The following is a 17176-nucleotide window of genomic DNA, read 5'->3' as shown; positions in this document are numbered from 1 at the left end:
GGGTTGACAAGATGAACGAAATGAGCCATGTAAGTCCATATTAGAAATATGGCTTTGGAGACAGGATTGAGCCATGTAAGTCCATATTATATATGGCATTGGAGAGGAATAATTCATGTAAGTCCATGTCAAAGACATGCCATTGGCGTGATATTGATAGACAGAACGACCCTAGTATCCTTAGTATTCCGAGTGGTTCAACGGGTCAGGATACGAGTTAAATTACAGTGAATTAACAGCAAAGGAAAAGTAGATTATACTTATGAAAAGGAAAGGTCGTAAGAAAGAAGGTAAGGGAATAAAGAAGAAGATAGAAATTGAGAAGTAAAGAAATTTATGATGTTAGATGATATTATGCATAATTATCCATTATGTTGAATGTTGTGATTTATTTGCTTGTAAGCTTACTAAGCCTAGTGCTTAATTTCTTTATTTTCTTCTTCTTATAGTACTTATCTAGCCACTTGGGGATCAAGGAAACGTCGGAGGCCGATCACACTATCAAAGAAATAACTCTCAGATAATTAGACGTTTTGTTTTGTGTATGGCATGTATAGAAACTTAGCCACTTTTGGTATAATCTGAACAATGAATGATGTGTAAATACTTGCTAGTGATTAGCTAATAAAATGGCCGATGATATGCATGTTTATTAATATGTATGATTGAATGGTGATTATCACATGAAAATTATGAAAAATGTGAAAGTAACCTAAAAACAGATTCAAGTAACAGCAATGACGTAACTTTGAAAAATCACTAAAAATTGCATAAACATAGTTTGAAGATGAATAATATATGAAATTAAAGCTTATTATGTCTATTTTCTTATGGAATAAGAAAAATAGGTAAAGGTATTATATTTCATGACATATCTGAGTTTTAGCGAAACAGGGTCAGAACGATTTCTAGAACCCCTATTTCAACTTTGGAAATTCACCATAAATTGTACAAAACTAATTAGAAGGTATACTTTATATGGTTATAATCCTTGTTGAGTCTAGTTTTAAGAGAAACAAACGGCTTAGTGATATGAATTTTGTACAGGAAGAAACATGGTTCGTAGTAACAAGAGGTTAGTGCAGTCGAGTTTTGAAACAGGGGAAACTTTAACTAATAAACTGTACTAATTGGCCAAGTAAAAAAATCTATGAAAAAAATTAGTAGATAGATATATGAGTCTAGTTTCAGGAAAAATTTACGGATCTTAATTTCGAGTTTCGGAACTCAAGATATGAATTTTTAGGCGACTACGACGCAGAATGGCAGTACATTCCGAAATGCTTAAATAAACAATTTAAACCTATTTAAGGGATAGAATAAGTTTAGTAATGCCTCGTGCTCGATTCTGGAAACAGTCTCGGGTAAGGAGTGTTACATTTATTAGTATCAGAGCAGGTTTAGTCGGTTCTCGTAACAGTTAGTGTGAGAAAAAGTCTAGCTATACATGCCATACTTGTATTTTGATAGTGTGACGACTCTCGACGATTTTTTTAAATATTTTGTTTTATAGTAATAGATCCAAGCAGCCGGTGATGATGATGTAGAAAGTAATGCGCTGCTTCCACTGTAGGGCAGCGCCATCCGAGAATAGGCCAGTAGTAGTTGATCGGGAGGAGTGACGAGAAGCTCTCTTCCGAGCTTTGAATGATTTGTTTGCCGAGTTCGTTCGTACGAATCCGGCAGTTAGACCTCCACCCTCTCATGATTCTCAGGCTACCCATGTAGCTCAAGCTTCCCCAGTCACAGGTACAGTGGTAAGAGAAAAACCACCAGTTGATAGAATCAGGAAACAAGGGGCAGAAGAGTTCCGAGCAACAAAAGATGATGATGCAGAAAGAGCAGAATTTTGGTTAGAAAATACTATCAGAGTCTTTGACGAATTATCTTGTACACCCGAGGAATGTATGAAATGTGTAGTATCACTTCTTAGAGACTCAGCCTACTACTGGTGGAAGACACTTGTATCAGTTGTACCGAAAGAGAGGGCCACTTGGGATTTCTTTCAGGAAGAATTTCATAAAAAGTACATCAGTCAGAGGTTTATTGACCAGAAGAGAAAGGAATTCCTGGAATTGAAACAAGGCAATATGACGGTGACCGATTATGAGCGTGAATTTGTCAGGCTCAGTAAATATGCTCAAGAATGTGTGTCCACAGAGGCTATCCTGTATAAAAGGTTTGAGGATGGGTTAAATGATGATATCCGACTGTCAGTGGGTGTCCTAGAAATAAAAGAGTTCGTTATTTTAGTTGAGAGAGCCTGTAAGGCAGAGGAGCTATTAAAAAGAAAAGGCAAAGTTGAGATAGAGACACAAGATACAAAGAAGAGACAGATAAGCAGATCATTTCAGGCTACATCCAAGAGGCCCAGAGAGTTTTCTACCAGATCTAGCTTTTCGACAGGGCAATCTAGTCAGAATAGAGGTAGCAGATTTAAGGATCCGAAGGCTCAAACCACCTTGACTACGAGTGTAGGTAATGTCGCATGGTAGATCAGGTGTCCACGGTGTGGTAGACTTCATTATGGTCCTTGTCGGGCAAAGTAAAATGTTTGCTATAAATGTGGTGCTCCAGATCATTTTGTACGAGAATGTCCGAAGTGGCTAGCCGAGAGGTAACACAGAGTGCTAGATCCTAAATGCTCCTACTAGAGGCGATCACCGACGCAACCGGAGTAGGAGCAAGTAATGAGGTACCTCTAGAGATTCGGTGTGAAACCGGATGTTAGAGCCCTGCAAGGACTTATGCTATTCGTGCACGCTAAGAGGCATCCTCCCCGATGTGATTACGGTACATTTTCTCTACATGATATTAATGTCATTGCTCGATTGATCCGGTTCAACTCATTCTTATGTTTGTATGAAATTGATGCCTAGTATAAGTATGCCTATAGAATCTACAGAATTTGTGATTAAAGTATCGAATCCATTAGGCAAGCATGTATTAGTAGATAAGGTATGTAGAAATTGTCCTTTAATGATTAGAGGCTACTGTTTTCCGACCGATCTCATGCTATTGCCATTTGATGAGTTTGATGTGATTCTTGGTATGGATTGGTTGACTACACATGATGTGATAGTGAATTGTGGAAAGAAATTCATTGAGTTGAAGTGTGAAAATGGTGAAATTCTTGGGTTAATTCGTAAGAGTCGATAGTTCATTTCCTATAATTTCGTTATGTCTGCTCAAAAATACTTGAGAAAAGGGTATGAAGCTTATCTTGCTTTTGTGTTGAACACTAAAGATCCGAATTGAAAATTGAATCAATGCTCGTGGTATGTGAGTTTCCGATGTGTTTAGGAAGAACTACCGTGTTTGCCTCTGTTAGAGAAGTTGAGTTTGGTATTGAGTTGATTCCGGTACCACGCCCATTTCTATTGCTCCTTATAGAATGGCTCTATTGGAATTGAAAGAATTGAAAGCTCGATTGCAGTGAATTAATGATAAAGGCTTTGTAAGACCCAAGAGTTCACCATGGGTGCACAGTGCTATTTGTGAAAAAAAAGACGGATCGATGAGATTGTGCATAGATTATCGGCAACTTAACAAGGTAACAAGAAAGAACAAGTATCCATTGCCTAGAATTGATGATTTGTTTGATCAATTGAAGGAGCTACTGTGTTTTCCAAGATAGATTTGAGATTCGGATACTATCGCCATGAAGTTAAAGAGTCGATGTCCTCAAGATCGCTTTCCGGACTAGGTATGGTCATTATGAGTTCCTTGTGATGCCATTTGGCTTGACTAATGCTCCGCCATTTTATGGACTTAATGAACCGAATTTTTAGACCATACTTAGATAAGTTTGTAGTTTTGTTCATTGATGATATTTTGATTTATTCTCATGATGAGACCGAGCATGCGAGCATTTGAGAACAGCTTTTACAAATTTTGAGAGATAACCGGTTGTATGCCAAGTTCAAAGAAAAGTGAGTTTCGTTACGAAGTTGGTTTTCTTGGACATATTGTCTCAGGTGAAGGTATTAAGGTTGATACGAGTAAGATTTCAACCATTGTTGATTGGAAGCCTCCTAGAAATGTATCAAAAGTTAGAAGTTTTCTTGGTCTTGCCGGATATTATAGACGATTTGTGGAGGGATTTTCCATGATAGCTACCCCATTGACGAGACTGCTACGGAAGGATGTTAAGTTTGAAGATGGCACCTTATGAAGCTTTGTATGGACGTAAATGCCGCACACCTTTATATTGGACAGAGCTTAAAGAAAGCCGATTTACGGGTTGATCTAGTTAAAGAAACGGAAGAAAAGTGAAAGTTATCGAAATTGTTTAAAAGCGACTTGCAGAAAAGCGTAAGTCGATGCGATTTAAAAGAAAAGAGATCGAATATCAAGTTGGTGACAAAGTTTTTTGAAAGTATCCCGTGGAAGAAAGTTCTCGATTTGGCAAGAAAGGCAAACTAAGTCCACGTTTTATTGGACCGCTTGAAGTGATTGAGAGAGTCGGACCACTAGCATATTGGTTAGCTTTCTCGATTGAGTTAGAGAAGATTCATAATGTATTTCATGTGTCTATGCTACGTCGTTATCGTTTAGATCCGTCACATGTGATTTCTCAAACAGAGGTTGAGATTCACCAGACATGACTTACGGTGAAGAACCCAGAAAGATTCTAGCTCGAGAGGTAAAGCAATTAAGGAACAAAAGTATTGTACTTGTGAAAGTACTATGGAATAGACATGGGGTAGACGAGGCTACATGGGAACCCAAGAGGCTATGCGAAAACAGTACCCATATCTCTTCAGGTAAGATTTTCGGACGAAAATTCCTAAAAGGGGAGAAATGTAACATTCAAATAGGGCCTAAACGAAAAAGTGGTTGCGAAACCACAAATTAGGGGTAAAATATATATATATATATATATATATATAATTTATTATTATTTTGAGGTTCATGGTATGATTACATGATTGTGTGAAAATTTTGTGATAAAATTCTATGCATAAAGTGCTTAAATTGAGGTTAGGGACTAAATCGAATAATTTGCAAAACTTGCATTCTAGAAGTTTTAGTATGAAATTATTTTGGAATATTAATTAGGAGATCTTAAATGGTAATTTGACCAATTTTAAGTTCATGGACAAAATTAGGACATGGAAGGAATTTTTGAAAGTTTAGTAAGGAGGGCATTTTGGTCATTTGGTTATTAACATTAATAAAAGGTGAAAAGATGATAAAATTGTATCATCTTCTTCAAGTTACCAGCAGAACCTTACCTCTCTCCATAGCTGGGGTTTCTTCAACTTTCAAGCTTCATAGTAAGTGATTCCAAGCCCGCTTTTAATGATCTTTACGTTTTGAAGTCCGGTAACTCGATAAAGCTTATGCTAGCAATAATTTAAGTTAGGAATCAAATTTGGAAAAATACCCATAGGTGAAATTTGTGTATTTTGATGTTTTATGATGGAATATGAGGTTTTAAATTATGTTAGACAACTTGTGCTACTTGGTTTTAAGTGAAAACGAGTAAAAGGCTTAATCGGTAAAAATACCTAATAGTCATAAGTACATGTTAGTGTGTGAATTTGATGTTGCCATAGAAGGAAAAATGATCAGCATGTCATAAAACATAAGAAAATAGGATGAAGTTTAATTTACGAGCCTTGGGGCAAAAGTGCAAATATGTGAAAGTTTAGGGGCAAAATGTAATTTTGCCAAAGTTTGAGTAAAGGGTTGTTTTGATAAATGTTGATATTAAATAAGCTAAATTTGCTATTATAGATCAAGAAGAGCGAAATTCGAGAGTAGATCGGGAAAAGAAAAGTAAAGGACTAAATTGTAAAGTTTAGTCACATTTTGTATCAAGGTAAGTTTACATAAATAAATGCAATATTCTTTTATTTTACATTATTATTGTCAATTTCCAGCATTTATATATTTATGTTATGAAAATATTTAAAGTCGAATTTAAGGTGAAGTGACAGAGGAAAAGTGTTAGAAAGCCCCGGTTGAACCCTAAGAATGTTAGGATATTAGGGTTGACATTCTTAGGGTTGACAAGACAGAACGAAATGAGCCATGTAAGTCCATATTAGAAATATGGCTTTGGAGACAGGATTGAGCCATGTAAGTCCATATTATATATGGCATTGGAGACAGGAATAATTCATGTAAGTCCACGTCAAAGACATGGCATTGGCAGGATATTGATAGACAGGAACGACCCTAGTATCCTTAGTATTCCGAGTGGTTCAACGGGTCAGGATACGAGTTAAATTACAGTGAATTAACAGCAAAGGAAAAGTAGATTATACTTATGAAAAGGAAAGGTCGTAAGAAAGAAGGTAAGGGAATAAAGAAGAAGATAGAAATTGAGAAGTAAAGAAATTTATGATGTTAGATGATATTATGCATAATTATCCATTATGTTGAATGTTGTGATTTATTTGCTTGTAAGCTTACTAAGCCTAGTGCTTAATCTCTTTATTTTCTTCTTCTTATAGTACTTATCTAGCCACTTGGGGATCGAAGGAAACGTCGGAGGCCGATCACACTATCAAAGAAATAACTCGGTATAATTAGACGTTTTGTTTTGTGTATGGCATGTATAGAAACTTAGCCACTTTTGGTATAATATGAACAATGAATGATGTTAAATACTTGCTAGTGATTAGCTAATAAAAATGGCCGATGATATGCATGTTTATTAATATGTATGATTGAATGGTGATTATCACATGAAAATTATGAAAAATGTGAAAGTAACCTAAAAACAGATTCAAGTAACAGCAATGACGTAACTTTGAAAAATCACTAAAATTTTATAAACATAGTTTGAAGATGAATAATATATGAAATTAAATCTTATTATGTCTATTTTCTTATGGAATAAGAAAAATAGGTAAAGGTATTATATTTCATGATATATCTGAGTTTTAGTGAAACAGGGTCAGAGCGATTTCTGGAACCCCTGTTTCAACTTTGTAAATTCACCATAAATTGTAAAAACTAATTAGAAGGTATACTTTATATGGTTATAATCCTTGTTGAGTCTAGTTTTAAGAGAAACAAACGGCTTAGTGATATGAATTTTGTACAGGAAGAAACATGGTTCGTAGTAACAAGAGGTTAGTGCAGTCGAGTTTTGAAACAGGGAAACTTTAACTAATAAACTGTACTAATTGGCCAAGTAAAAAATCTATGAAAAAATTAGTAGATAGATATATGAGTCTAGTTTCAGGAAAAATTTACGGATCTTAATTTCGAGTTTGAACTCAAGATATGAATTTTTAGGCGACTCTGACGCAGAATGGCAGTACATTCCGAAATGCTTAAATAAACAATTTAAACCTATTTAAGGGATAGAATAAGTTTAGTAATGCCTCGTGCTCGATTCTCGAAACAGTCTCGGGTAAGGAGTGTTACATTTATTGGTATCGAGCAGGTTTAGTCGGTTCTCGTAGCAGTTAGTGTGAGAAAAGTCTAGCTATACATGCCATACTTGTATTTTGATAGTGTGACGACTCGGCGATTTTTTAAATATTTTGTTTTATAGTAATGGATCCGAGCGAGCCGGTGATGATGATGTAGAAAGTAATGCGCTGCTTCCACGAAGGGCAGCGCCATCGAGAATAGGCCAGTAGTAGTTGATCGGGATGAGTGACTCGAAGCTCTCTTCCGAGCTTTGAATGATTTGTTTGCCGAGTTCGTTCGCATTGCGAATCCCGCAGATTAGACCTCCACCCTCTCATGATTCTCGGGCTACCCATGTAGCTCAAGCTTCCCGATCCACAGTGCAGTGGTAAGAGAAAAACCACCAGTTGATAGAATCAGGAAACAAGGGGCAGAAGAGTTCCGAGCAACAAAAGATGATGATGCAGAAAGAGCAGAATTTTGGTTAGAAAATACTATCAGAGTCTTTGACGAATTATCTTGTACACCAAGGAATGTATGAAATGTGTAGTATCACTTCTTAGAGACTCACCTACTACTGGTGGAAGACACTTGTATCGGTTGTACCGAAAAGAGAGGTCTCTTGGGATTTCTTTTAGGAAGAATTTCATAAAAAGTACATCAGTCAGAGGTTTATTGACCAGAAGAGAAAGGAATTCCTGGAATTGAAACAAGGCAATATGACGGTGACCGATTATGAGCGTGAATTTGTCAGGCTCAGTAAATATGCTCAAGAATGTGTGTCCACAGAGGCTATCCTGTATAAAAGGTTTGAGGATGGGTTAAATGATGATATCCATTGTCGGTGGGTGTCCTAGAAATAAAAGAGTTCGTTATTTTAGTTGAGAGAGCCTGTAAGGCAGAGGAGCTATTAAAAAGAAAAGGCAAAGTTGAGATAGAGACACAAGATACAAAGAAGAGACAGATAAGCAGATCATTTCAGGCTACATCCAAGAGGCCCAGAGAGTTTTCTACCAGATCTAGCTTTTCGACAGGGCAATCTAGTCAGAATAGAGGTAGCAGATTTAAGGATCCGAAGGCTCAGACCACCTTGACTACGAGTGTAGGTAATGTCAGACAGGGTAGATCAGGGTGTCCACGGTGTGGTAGACTTCATTATGGTCCTTGTCGGGCAGGCGAAAATGTTTGCTATAAATGTGGTGCTCCAGATCATTTTGTACGAGAATGTCCAGAAGTGGCTAGCCGAGAGGTAACACAGAGTGCTAGATCCGAAATGCTCCTACTAGAGGCGGATCACCGAGGCAACCGGGAGTAGGAGCAAGTGAGAGGTACCTCTAGAGATTCGGTGTGAAACCGGATGTTAGAGCCCTGCAAGGACTTATGTTATTCGTGCACGAAGAGGCATCCTCCCGATGTGATTACGGGTACATTTTCTCTACATGATATTAATGTCATTGCTCGATTGATCCGGGTTCAACTTATTCTTATGTTTGTATGAAATTGATGCCTAGTATAAGTATGCCTATAGAATCTACTGAATTTGTGATTAAAGTATCGAATCCATTAGGCAAGCATGTATTAGTAGATAAGGTATGTAGAAATTGTCCTTTAATGATTAGAGGCTCTTGTTTTCCGGTCGATCTCATGCTATTGCCATTTGATGAGTTTGATGTGATTCTTGGTATGGATTGGTTGACTACACATGATGTGATAGTGAATTGTGGAAAGAAATTCATTGAGTTGAAGTGTGAAAATGGTGAAATTCTTGGGTTAATTCGGAAGAGTCGATAGTTCATTTCCTATAATTTCGTTATGTCCGCTCGAAATACTTGAGAAAAGGGTATGAAGCTTATCTTGCTTTTGTGTTGAACACTAAAGATCCGAATTGAAAATTGAATCGATGCACGTGGTATGTGAGTTTCCGATGTGTTTAGGAAGAACTACCAGGTTTGCCTCCTGTTAGAGAAGTTGAGTTTGGTATTGAGTTGATTCCAGGTACCACGCCCATTTCTATTGCTCCTTATAGAATGGCTCTATTGGAATTGAAAGAATTGAAAGCTCAGTTGCAGGAATTAACAGATAAAGGCTTTGTAAGACCCAGTAGTTCACCATGGGGTGCACCAGTGCTATTTGTGAAAAAAAAAGACGGATCGATGAGATTGTGCATAGATTATCGGAAACTTAACAAGGTAACAGTAAAGAACAAGTATCCATTGCCTAGAATTGATGATTTGTTTGATCAATTGAAGGGAGCTACTGTGTTTTCCAAGATAGATTTGAGATCCGGATACTATCGATTCTGAGTTAAAGAGTCGATGTCTGAAGAGCGCTTCCGGACTAGGTATGGTCATTATGAGTTCCTTGTGATGCCATTTGGCTTGACTAATGCTCCTGCCATTTTATGGACTTAATGAACCGAATTTTTAGACCATACTTAGATAAGTTTGTAGTTGTGTTCATTGATGATATTTTGATTTATTCTCATGATGAGACCGAGCATGCGAGCATTTGAGAACGATTTACAAATTCGATAGATAATCGGTTGTATGCCAAGTTCAACAAAAGTGAGTTCAGTTACGAGAAGTTGGTTTTCTTGGACATATTGTCTCGGTGAAGGTATTAAGGTTGATCTGAGTAAGATTTCAACCATTGTTGATTGGAAGCCTCCTAGAAATGTATCAAAAGTTAGAAGTTTTCTTGGTCTTGCGGATATTGTAGCGATTTGTGGAGGATTTTCCATGATAGCTACCCCATTGATTTGAGACCTGCTACGGAAGGATGTTAAGTTTGAAGATGGCACCTTATGAAGCTTTGTATGGACGTAAATGCCGCACACCTTTATATTGGATGAGCTTAAAGAAAGCCGATTCTGGGGTTGATCTAGTTAAAAAGCGGAAGAAAAAGTGAAAGTTATCAGAAATTGTTTAAAAGCAGCTTCAAACAGACTGCATAAGTCGTATGCAGATTTAAAAAGAAAAGAGATCGAATATCAAGTTGGTGACAAAGTTTTTTTGAAATTATCCCCGTGGAAGAAAGTTCTCAGATTTGGCAAGAAAGGCAAACTAAGTCCACGTTTTATTGGACCGTTTGAAGTGATTGAGAGAGTCGGACCATTAGCATATCGGTTAGCTTTACCGATTGAGTTAGAGAAGATTCATAATGTATTTCATGTGTCTATGCTACATCGTTATCGTTTAGATCCGTCACATGTGATTTCTCAAATAGAGGTTGAGATTCACCGGACATGACTTACGGTGAAGAACCCAGTAAAGATTCTAGCTCGAGAGGTAAAGCAATTAAGGAACAAAAGTATTGTACTTGTGAAAGTACTATGGAATAGACATGGGGTAGACGAGGCTACATGGGAACCCGAAGAGGCTATGCGAAAACAGTACCCATATCTCTTCACGGTAAGATTTTGGACGAAAATCCCTAAAGGGGAGAAATGTAACATTAGAAATAGGGCCTAAACGGAACAGTGGTTGCGAAACCATAAATTTAGGGTAAAAAAAATTATATATATATATAATTTATTATTATTTTGAGGTTTATGGTATGATTACATGATTGTGTGAAAATTTCGTGATAAAATTCTATGCATAAAGTGCTTAAATTGAGGTTAGGGACTAAATCGAATAATTTGCAAAACTTGCATTCTAGAAGTTTTAGTATGAAATTATTTTGGAATATTAATTAGGAGATCTTAAATGGTAATTTGACCAATTTTAAGTTCATGGACAAAATTAGGACATGGAAGGAATTTTTGAAAGTTTAGTAAGGAGGGCATTTTGGTCATTTGGTTATTAACATTAATAAAAAGGTAAAAAATATGATAAAATTGTATCATCTTCTTCAAGTTACCAGCAGAACCTTACCTCTCTCCATAGCTAGGGTTTCTTCAACTTTCAAGCTTCATAGTAAGTGATTCCAAGCCCGTTTTAATGATCTTTACGTTTTGAAATCCAGTAGCTCGATAAAGCTTATGCTAGCAATAATTTAAGTTAGGAATCAAATTTGGAAAAATACCCATAGGTGAAATTTGTGTATTTTGATGTTTTATGATGGAATATGAGGTTTTAAATTATGTTAGACAACTTGTGCTACTTGGTTTTAAGCGAAAACGAGTAAAAAGGCTTAATCGGTAAAAATACCTAATAGGCATAAGTACATGTTAGTGTGTGAATTTGATGTTGCCATAGAAGGGAAAAATGATCAGCATGTCATAAAACATAAGAAAATAGGATGAAGTTTAATTTACGAGCCTTGGGGCAAAAGTGCAAATATGTGAAAGTTTAGGGGCAAAAATGTAATTTTTCCAAAGTTTGAGTAAAGGGTTGTTTTGATAAATGTTGATATTAAATAAGCTAAATTTGCTATTATAGATCAAGAAGAGCGAAATTGAGAGTAGATCGGGAAAAGAAAAGTAAAGGACTAAATTGTAAAGTTTAGTCACATTTTGTATCGAGGTAAGTTTACTGATAAATAAATGCAATATTCTTTTATTTTACATTATTATTGTCAATTTCAGCATTTATATATTTATGTTATGAAAATATTTAAAGTCGAATTTAAGGTGAAGTATGAGAGGAAAAGTGTTAGAAAGCCGGTTGAACCCTAGGAATGTTAGGATATTAGGGTTGACAGAGACGAACGAAATGAGCCATGTAAGTCCATATTAGAAATATGGCTTTGGAGACAGGATTGAGTCATGTAAGTCCATATTATATATGGCATTGGAGCGAGGAATAATTCATGTAAGTCCATGTCAAAGACATGGCATTGGCGAGATATTGATAGACAAGAACGACCTAGTATCCTTAGTATTCCGAGTGGTTCAATGGGTCAGGATACGAGTTAAATTACAGTGAATTAACAGCAAAGGAAAAGTAGATTATACTTATGAAAAGGAAAGGTCGGTAAGAAAGAAGGTAAGGGAATAAAGAAGAAGATAGAAATTGAGAAGTAAAGAAATTTATGATGTTAGATGATATTATGCATAATTATCCATTATGTTGAATGTTGTGATTTATTTGCTTGTAAGCTTACTAAGCCTAGTGCTTAATCTCTTTATTTTCTTCTTCTTATAGTACTTATCTAGCCACTTGGGGATCGAAGGAAATGTCGGAGGCCGATCACACTATCAAAGAAATAACTCGGTATAATTAGGCGTTTTGTTTTGTGTATGGCATGTATAGAAACTTAGCCACTTTTGGTATAATATGAACAATGAATGATGTGTAAATACTTGGTAGTGATTAGCTAATAAAAATGGCCGATGATATGCATGTTTATTAATATCTATGATTGAATGGTGATTATCACATGAAAATTATGAAAATGTGAAAGTAACCTAAAACAGATTCAAGTAACAGCAATGATGTAACTTTGAAAAATCACTAAAATTGCATAAACATAGTTTGAAGATGAATAATATATGAAATTAAATCTTATTATGTCTATTTTCTTATGGAATAAGAAAAATAGGTAAAGGTATTATATTTCATGATATATCTGAGTTTTAGTGAAACAGGGTCAGAGCGATTTCTGGAACCCCTGTTTCAACTTTGGAAATTCACCATAAATTGTACAAAACTAATTAGAAGGTATAATTTATATGGTTATAATCCTTGTTGAGTCTAGTTTTAATATAAACAAACGGCTTAGTGATATGAATTTTTTACAGGAAGAAACATGGTTTATAGTAACAAGAGGTTAGTGCAGTCGAGTTTTGAAACAGGGGAAACTTTAACTAATAAACTGTACTAATTGGCCAAGTAAAAAAATCTATGAAAAAAATTAGTAGATAGATATATGAGTCTAGTTTCAGGAAAAATTTACGGATCTTAATTTCGAGTTTCGGAACTCAAGATATGAATTTTTAGGCGACTACGACGCAGAATGGCAGTACATTCCGAAATGCTTAAATAAACAATTTAAACCTATTTAAGGGATAGAATAAGTTTAGTAATGCCTCGTGCTCGATTTTGGCAACAGTCTCGGGTAAGGAGTGTTACAAATCCCTTTTCAATGTCCTAATCCTCGATTCAAGATTAGGTTTAGCCTTCAACTTGGCATCGGGTAAAACTTTTTCTAACATTTTTTCCAACTCATTTAAATAACCGGCTTTAAATCCCGTATCAGCATTAAAGGTTCCAACATTGTGCAAGTCGACCATACAGGCAACCAACGCAGCATCTTCTTCTGGAAGCCATTTCCTTTTGGTTCCTCGAGAATTTTGGGAAGAAACACTTGCTTGTGAAAAACCTGACATAATTTTCTTAAGGAAAAAAAATTAAACATAAGTTCAATATTATGAATCAAAAAGTGAACACTTTATAAAATTATAACACATGATGAATCAATACAAAATAATTTATAATTCAACAAGTCTAGTACAATACAAAAAAATAATTCAAACATCACCAAAGTTTCATAAACTAGATTCATGAAATAACATAAACAAATTAACGTTTACTACTTTTACCCTAAACCTAACTAATTTGTAGATGCTTGCCATTCATCGAACATTTGGTTGGCTAGTTCCATCCTCCAAGTAGCCCATGCATCTGATGGATGAATATTAACGATATTCGAATCATCGTCATCTATCAAATTACTAGGTAATCCTTCTCCTAACTCTGCTTCAATAGGATCAAGACTCATATAGGTTCGAATAAAATTATGGAGCAAACAACAGGCAATAATGATTCTATTGTGCACCCTCACAGGATAAAACGATGGACTCCTAAGTATTCCCCATCTAAGTTTTAATAACCCAAAGCATCTTTCAATAACATTACGCGCTGAAGCATGTTTCATATTGAAAAATTCTTCCGGAGAACTTGGCTGGTAACCCTGACGCCACTCATTCAAATGATATCTTTGTCCTCTAAAAGGTGCAAGAAATCCCTCACAATTTGTGTATCCAGCATCAACTAGATAATAACAACCTATAAAAAAAACTATTTGTCATGATTAATTTCCCAAAAAAGTATGATCTTAAAGATTTATTCAAAGTCCTTTAATTTTGCACTTTACCATGAGGAACTTTTAATCCATGTCTCCTACTAATGGCATCTCGAAGAACCCTTCCATCTGCAACAGAACCTTCCCAACCAGGAAGAGCATAAACAAAATGCATATCAGGTGTACAAACACCTAACATATTTGTTGCTATGTCACCTTTTCGCGTTCGATATCTAGGTTTATCAACTGTTGGAACCCTAATCTTGATGTGGGTTCCATCTAAAGCACCTAAACAATTCTACATCACATGTATAAAACCTCGAGTTAGGATACTATATTTAAATCTAACTCAACTAAATTATGTACGAGCTATATATAGAACTCACTCCAATACCTTGAACCATTTCCACCTTGGGTCTGTAGAATTAGCTGTAATTGGCTCTGGCTTTTTAAATAGCACATCTTGTAAGCGTATGACAGCATTTAAAACATTGTGAAATGATCTGCTAACGGTTTCCCCAGACCTATTAAAGTGATGCTTGATAACTCGATTTTTAAGATGATGAGAAATGATATGTAAAAACATTGCCACTTGCTCATCAATAAGCATGTTCCTTGACGACTTTAATCCCCCTAAAGTTTGTAACATCTCACATAGTTTAAAAAAGGTAGTTCTATTCATCCTAACTTGTTCAATCTGTGTCTCGTCACTAGCATATACAAGTCTTTTCACATAATCTCGTTTTGCATAAAAATCTAAAATATAGGATCTAATCCTTGGTCTATAAGTATGTAAGCTATGGATGGCACCCAATGTAAGTAAGAACCAACTTGCAACTGTACACATTTGCAACCATATTGTCCCGCAAGACCAATTCTTTTACGCCTTACACTTTGTACTATTAAAGGCAGACGAGCCATTACTGCAAGATATTAAAGTGTTACATATCTTCAAATCATAGTAAAAAGGTCACATTTCTTCAATACTAATTTCAATAAAAGTAAAAAAAAAATCAAAGAATTTAATTGATTAAAGAACTTACAGTAGTTTAGTGAGTACAAGAAGCTCAACTGTGAGTAGAGGAAGCAATCAAGCAAGCCAAATAAGAAAAGGAAGTAATAACGCACTGTCAAAGAAAAATGAACAATACATATTTATCAAATTTCATTCAACAAAATCAACTCTTTGTTTAGCAAATAATAATATCTTGAACATTAAAAGAGAAATTAATAATGAACATCTAATCTTGAAATACATCAACATCCAAATTACAAAATTTCAAACTTTGATTTTTAAAATCATTACTATTATTTGAAGGGTTGATTAATTCAGTATTCATCCATAAACTAGATTCCAACTTAACGGTACAATTTAATTTAATGTGGTTTAACAAAGTAGTATTAGTCTCAACATTGTGATAATTGATTTGCTATAAGAACTTGGGGTTATTTTTATTTTTAATAAGATGTAACCATGAAGACTAAAATTGAGATTATACTAAAATATATAACTTTATTTTCTTTACCTAAAATTGAGACATGAAAGGATGTAATCCTTGAAAATGTACAATTGTAAGAAAAGTAAATATAGTCTATACATATTGGTAAGAAAGGTCAAAGTCAAAGATTATCTCAACAAGAAAGTATAATATGAAGCTTTTACAAAGTATATTAGTAAAAGTTCGAATACAAAATTCTCAACATACCATCAATCATATAAAGTGTTTTATTTAGCAGTTCAAGATCTTCAATTCCTATAAAGTGTTTTATTCAACAGTTCATATTGAGTGACAAGCATTGTAAATATTTATTATTCTTTAAAAAAAGCCTTTATCTCCTCACTTATAATTTCAGCCATGGGACCATTCAAATACCATAATACAAATATATTACCCTTTCTCATAGGTTTAATTATAGAAATTATATAAATATATTATATTTAATTTTTAATATGATAATAAATAATAGTTTAATTTTTTAATGAGATTTAGTAGAAAATAAACTTATGTTGACATACATGTATCAGTTTTAACCGTAAAAATAATAAAATTTTTAATAAAATGGTTAATTTACAATTTAATCTAACATGCAAAATTAATTTATTTATTTTTTAAATAAAAATAAAATACAATCCGATTATTAATATAACATCTTTTATAATATTTTTACCATTCATTTCCTCTTATTTTTACTTGTTTTAAAAAGAATAAAAACAATTGACCAATCTCAAAATCTCAAAGTAACTTTGTAATAAGAATCAAGACAGTCAAAGTTTGTACAGACTTCACTCAAATTTCACCACTTGTTTGAAGGTTGTTTCTTCCACTTTTATTAATGACCCTAATAATATAACAGGTTAAGTTGTTACATTAAATTAATTCAGTATAATGATTTTCCATAGAAAATTCGTATAAGATGAATATGAATTCGTATAATAATGTACCCTAAAAAGAACAAACTTTCCCCTAATGATTTTCCCTAGAAAATTCAAGGCAAAAGTAGTCAATTCCATCAACTTAAAGACAATCTCCCCAAAAAAAGAACATGCTAACACCATATAAGTATAAATAGTCATGCTAGGAGGAGCATCGACCGCCGGGGAGCAATTAAAGAAACCATGTGGCTGCATTGCAGATACCAATGGTTAACTTCTACATCACGCTTCTGTCAACCAAGCTGTAAACTTACTATGTTGTGAATCTGAAGCATTACTACGCGCTAAAAGGAAAAGTGAACTGAACAGGCTTGAAATGCATGATCCAGACTTGCGCTCCTCTTCTTAGAGTTGGGATACATACGAAAGCACAAATACTAGAATTTTGAGCAGGCTGTCTAC

At 34.8% G+C, this 17176-nt stretch overlaps 1 protein-coding gene across 1 annotated transcript; it reads right to left on the bottom strand.

Moving 5' to 3' along the window:
• Window positions 1-13869: 13869 nt before the first annotated feature.
• Window positions 13870-14950, bottom strand: LOC128295435 (protein ALP1-like). Its single transcript, XM_053031013.1, has 3 exons — window positions 14735-14950; window positions 14413-14638; window positions 13870-14324 (listed from the first exon to the last, which is right to left on the bottom strand). Exons 1-3 carry the CDS (start codon window positions 14948-14950, stop codon window positions 13870-13872), a joined length of 897 nt encoding a protein of 298 aa, XP_052886973.1.
• Window positions 14951-17176: the final 2226 nt, after the last annotated feature.

The sequence above is a fragment of the Gossypium arboreum genome, chromosome 7, assembly GCF_025698485.1.
Source record: "Gossypium arboreum isolate Shixiya-1 chromosome 7, ASM2569848v2, whole genome shotgun sequence".
NCBI classification, from domain to species: domain Eukaryota; kingdom Viridiplantae; phylum Streptophyta; class Magnoliopsida; order Malvales; family Malvaceae; genus Gossypium; species Gossypium arboreum.
Note: the sequence above shows the minus strand (reverse complement) of the source record. Positions and strands in the feature narration are given on the sequence as shown.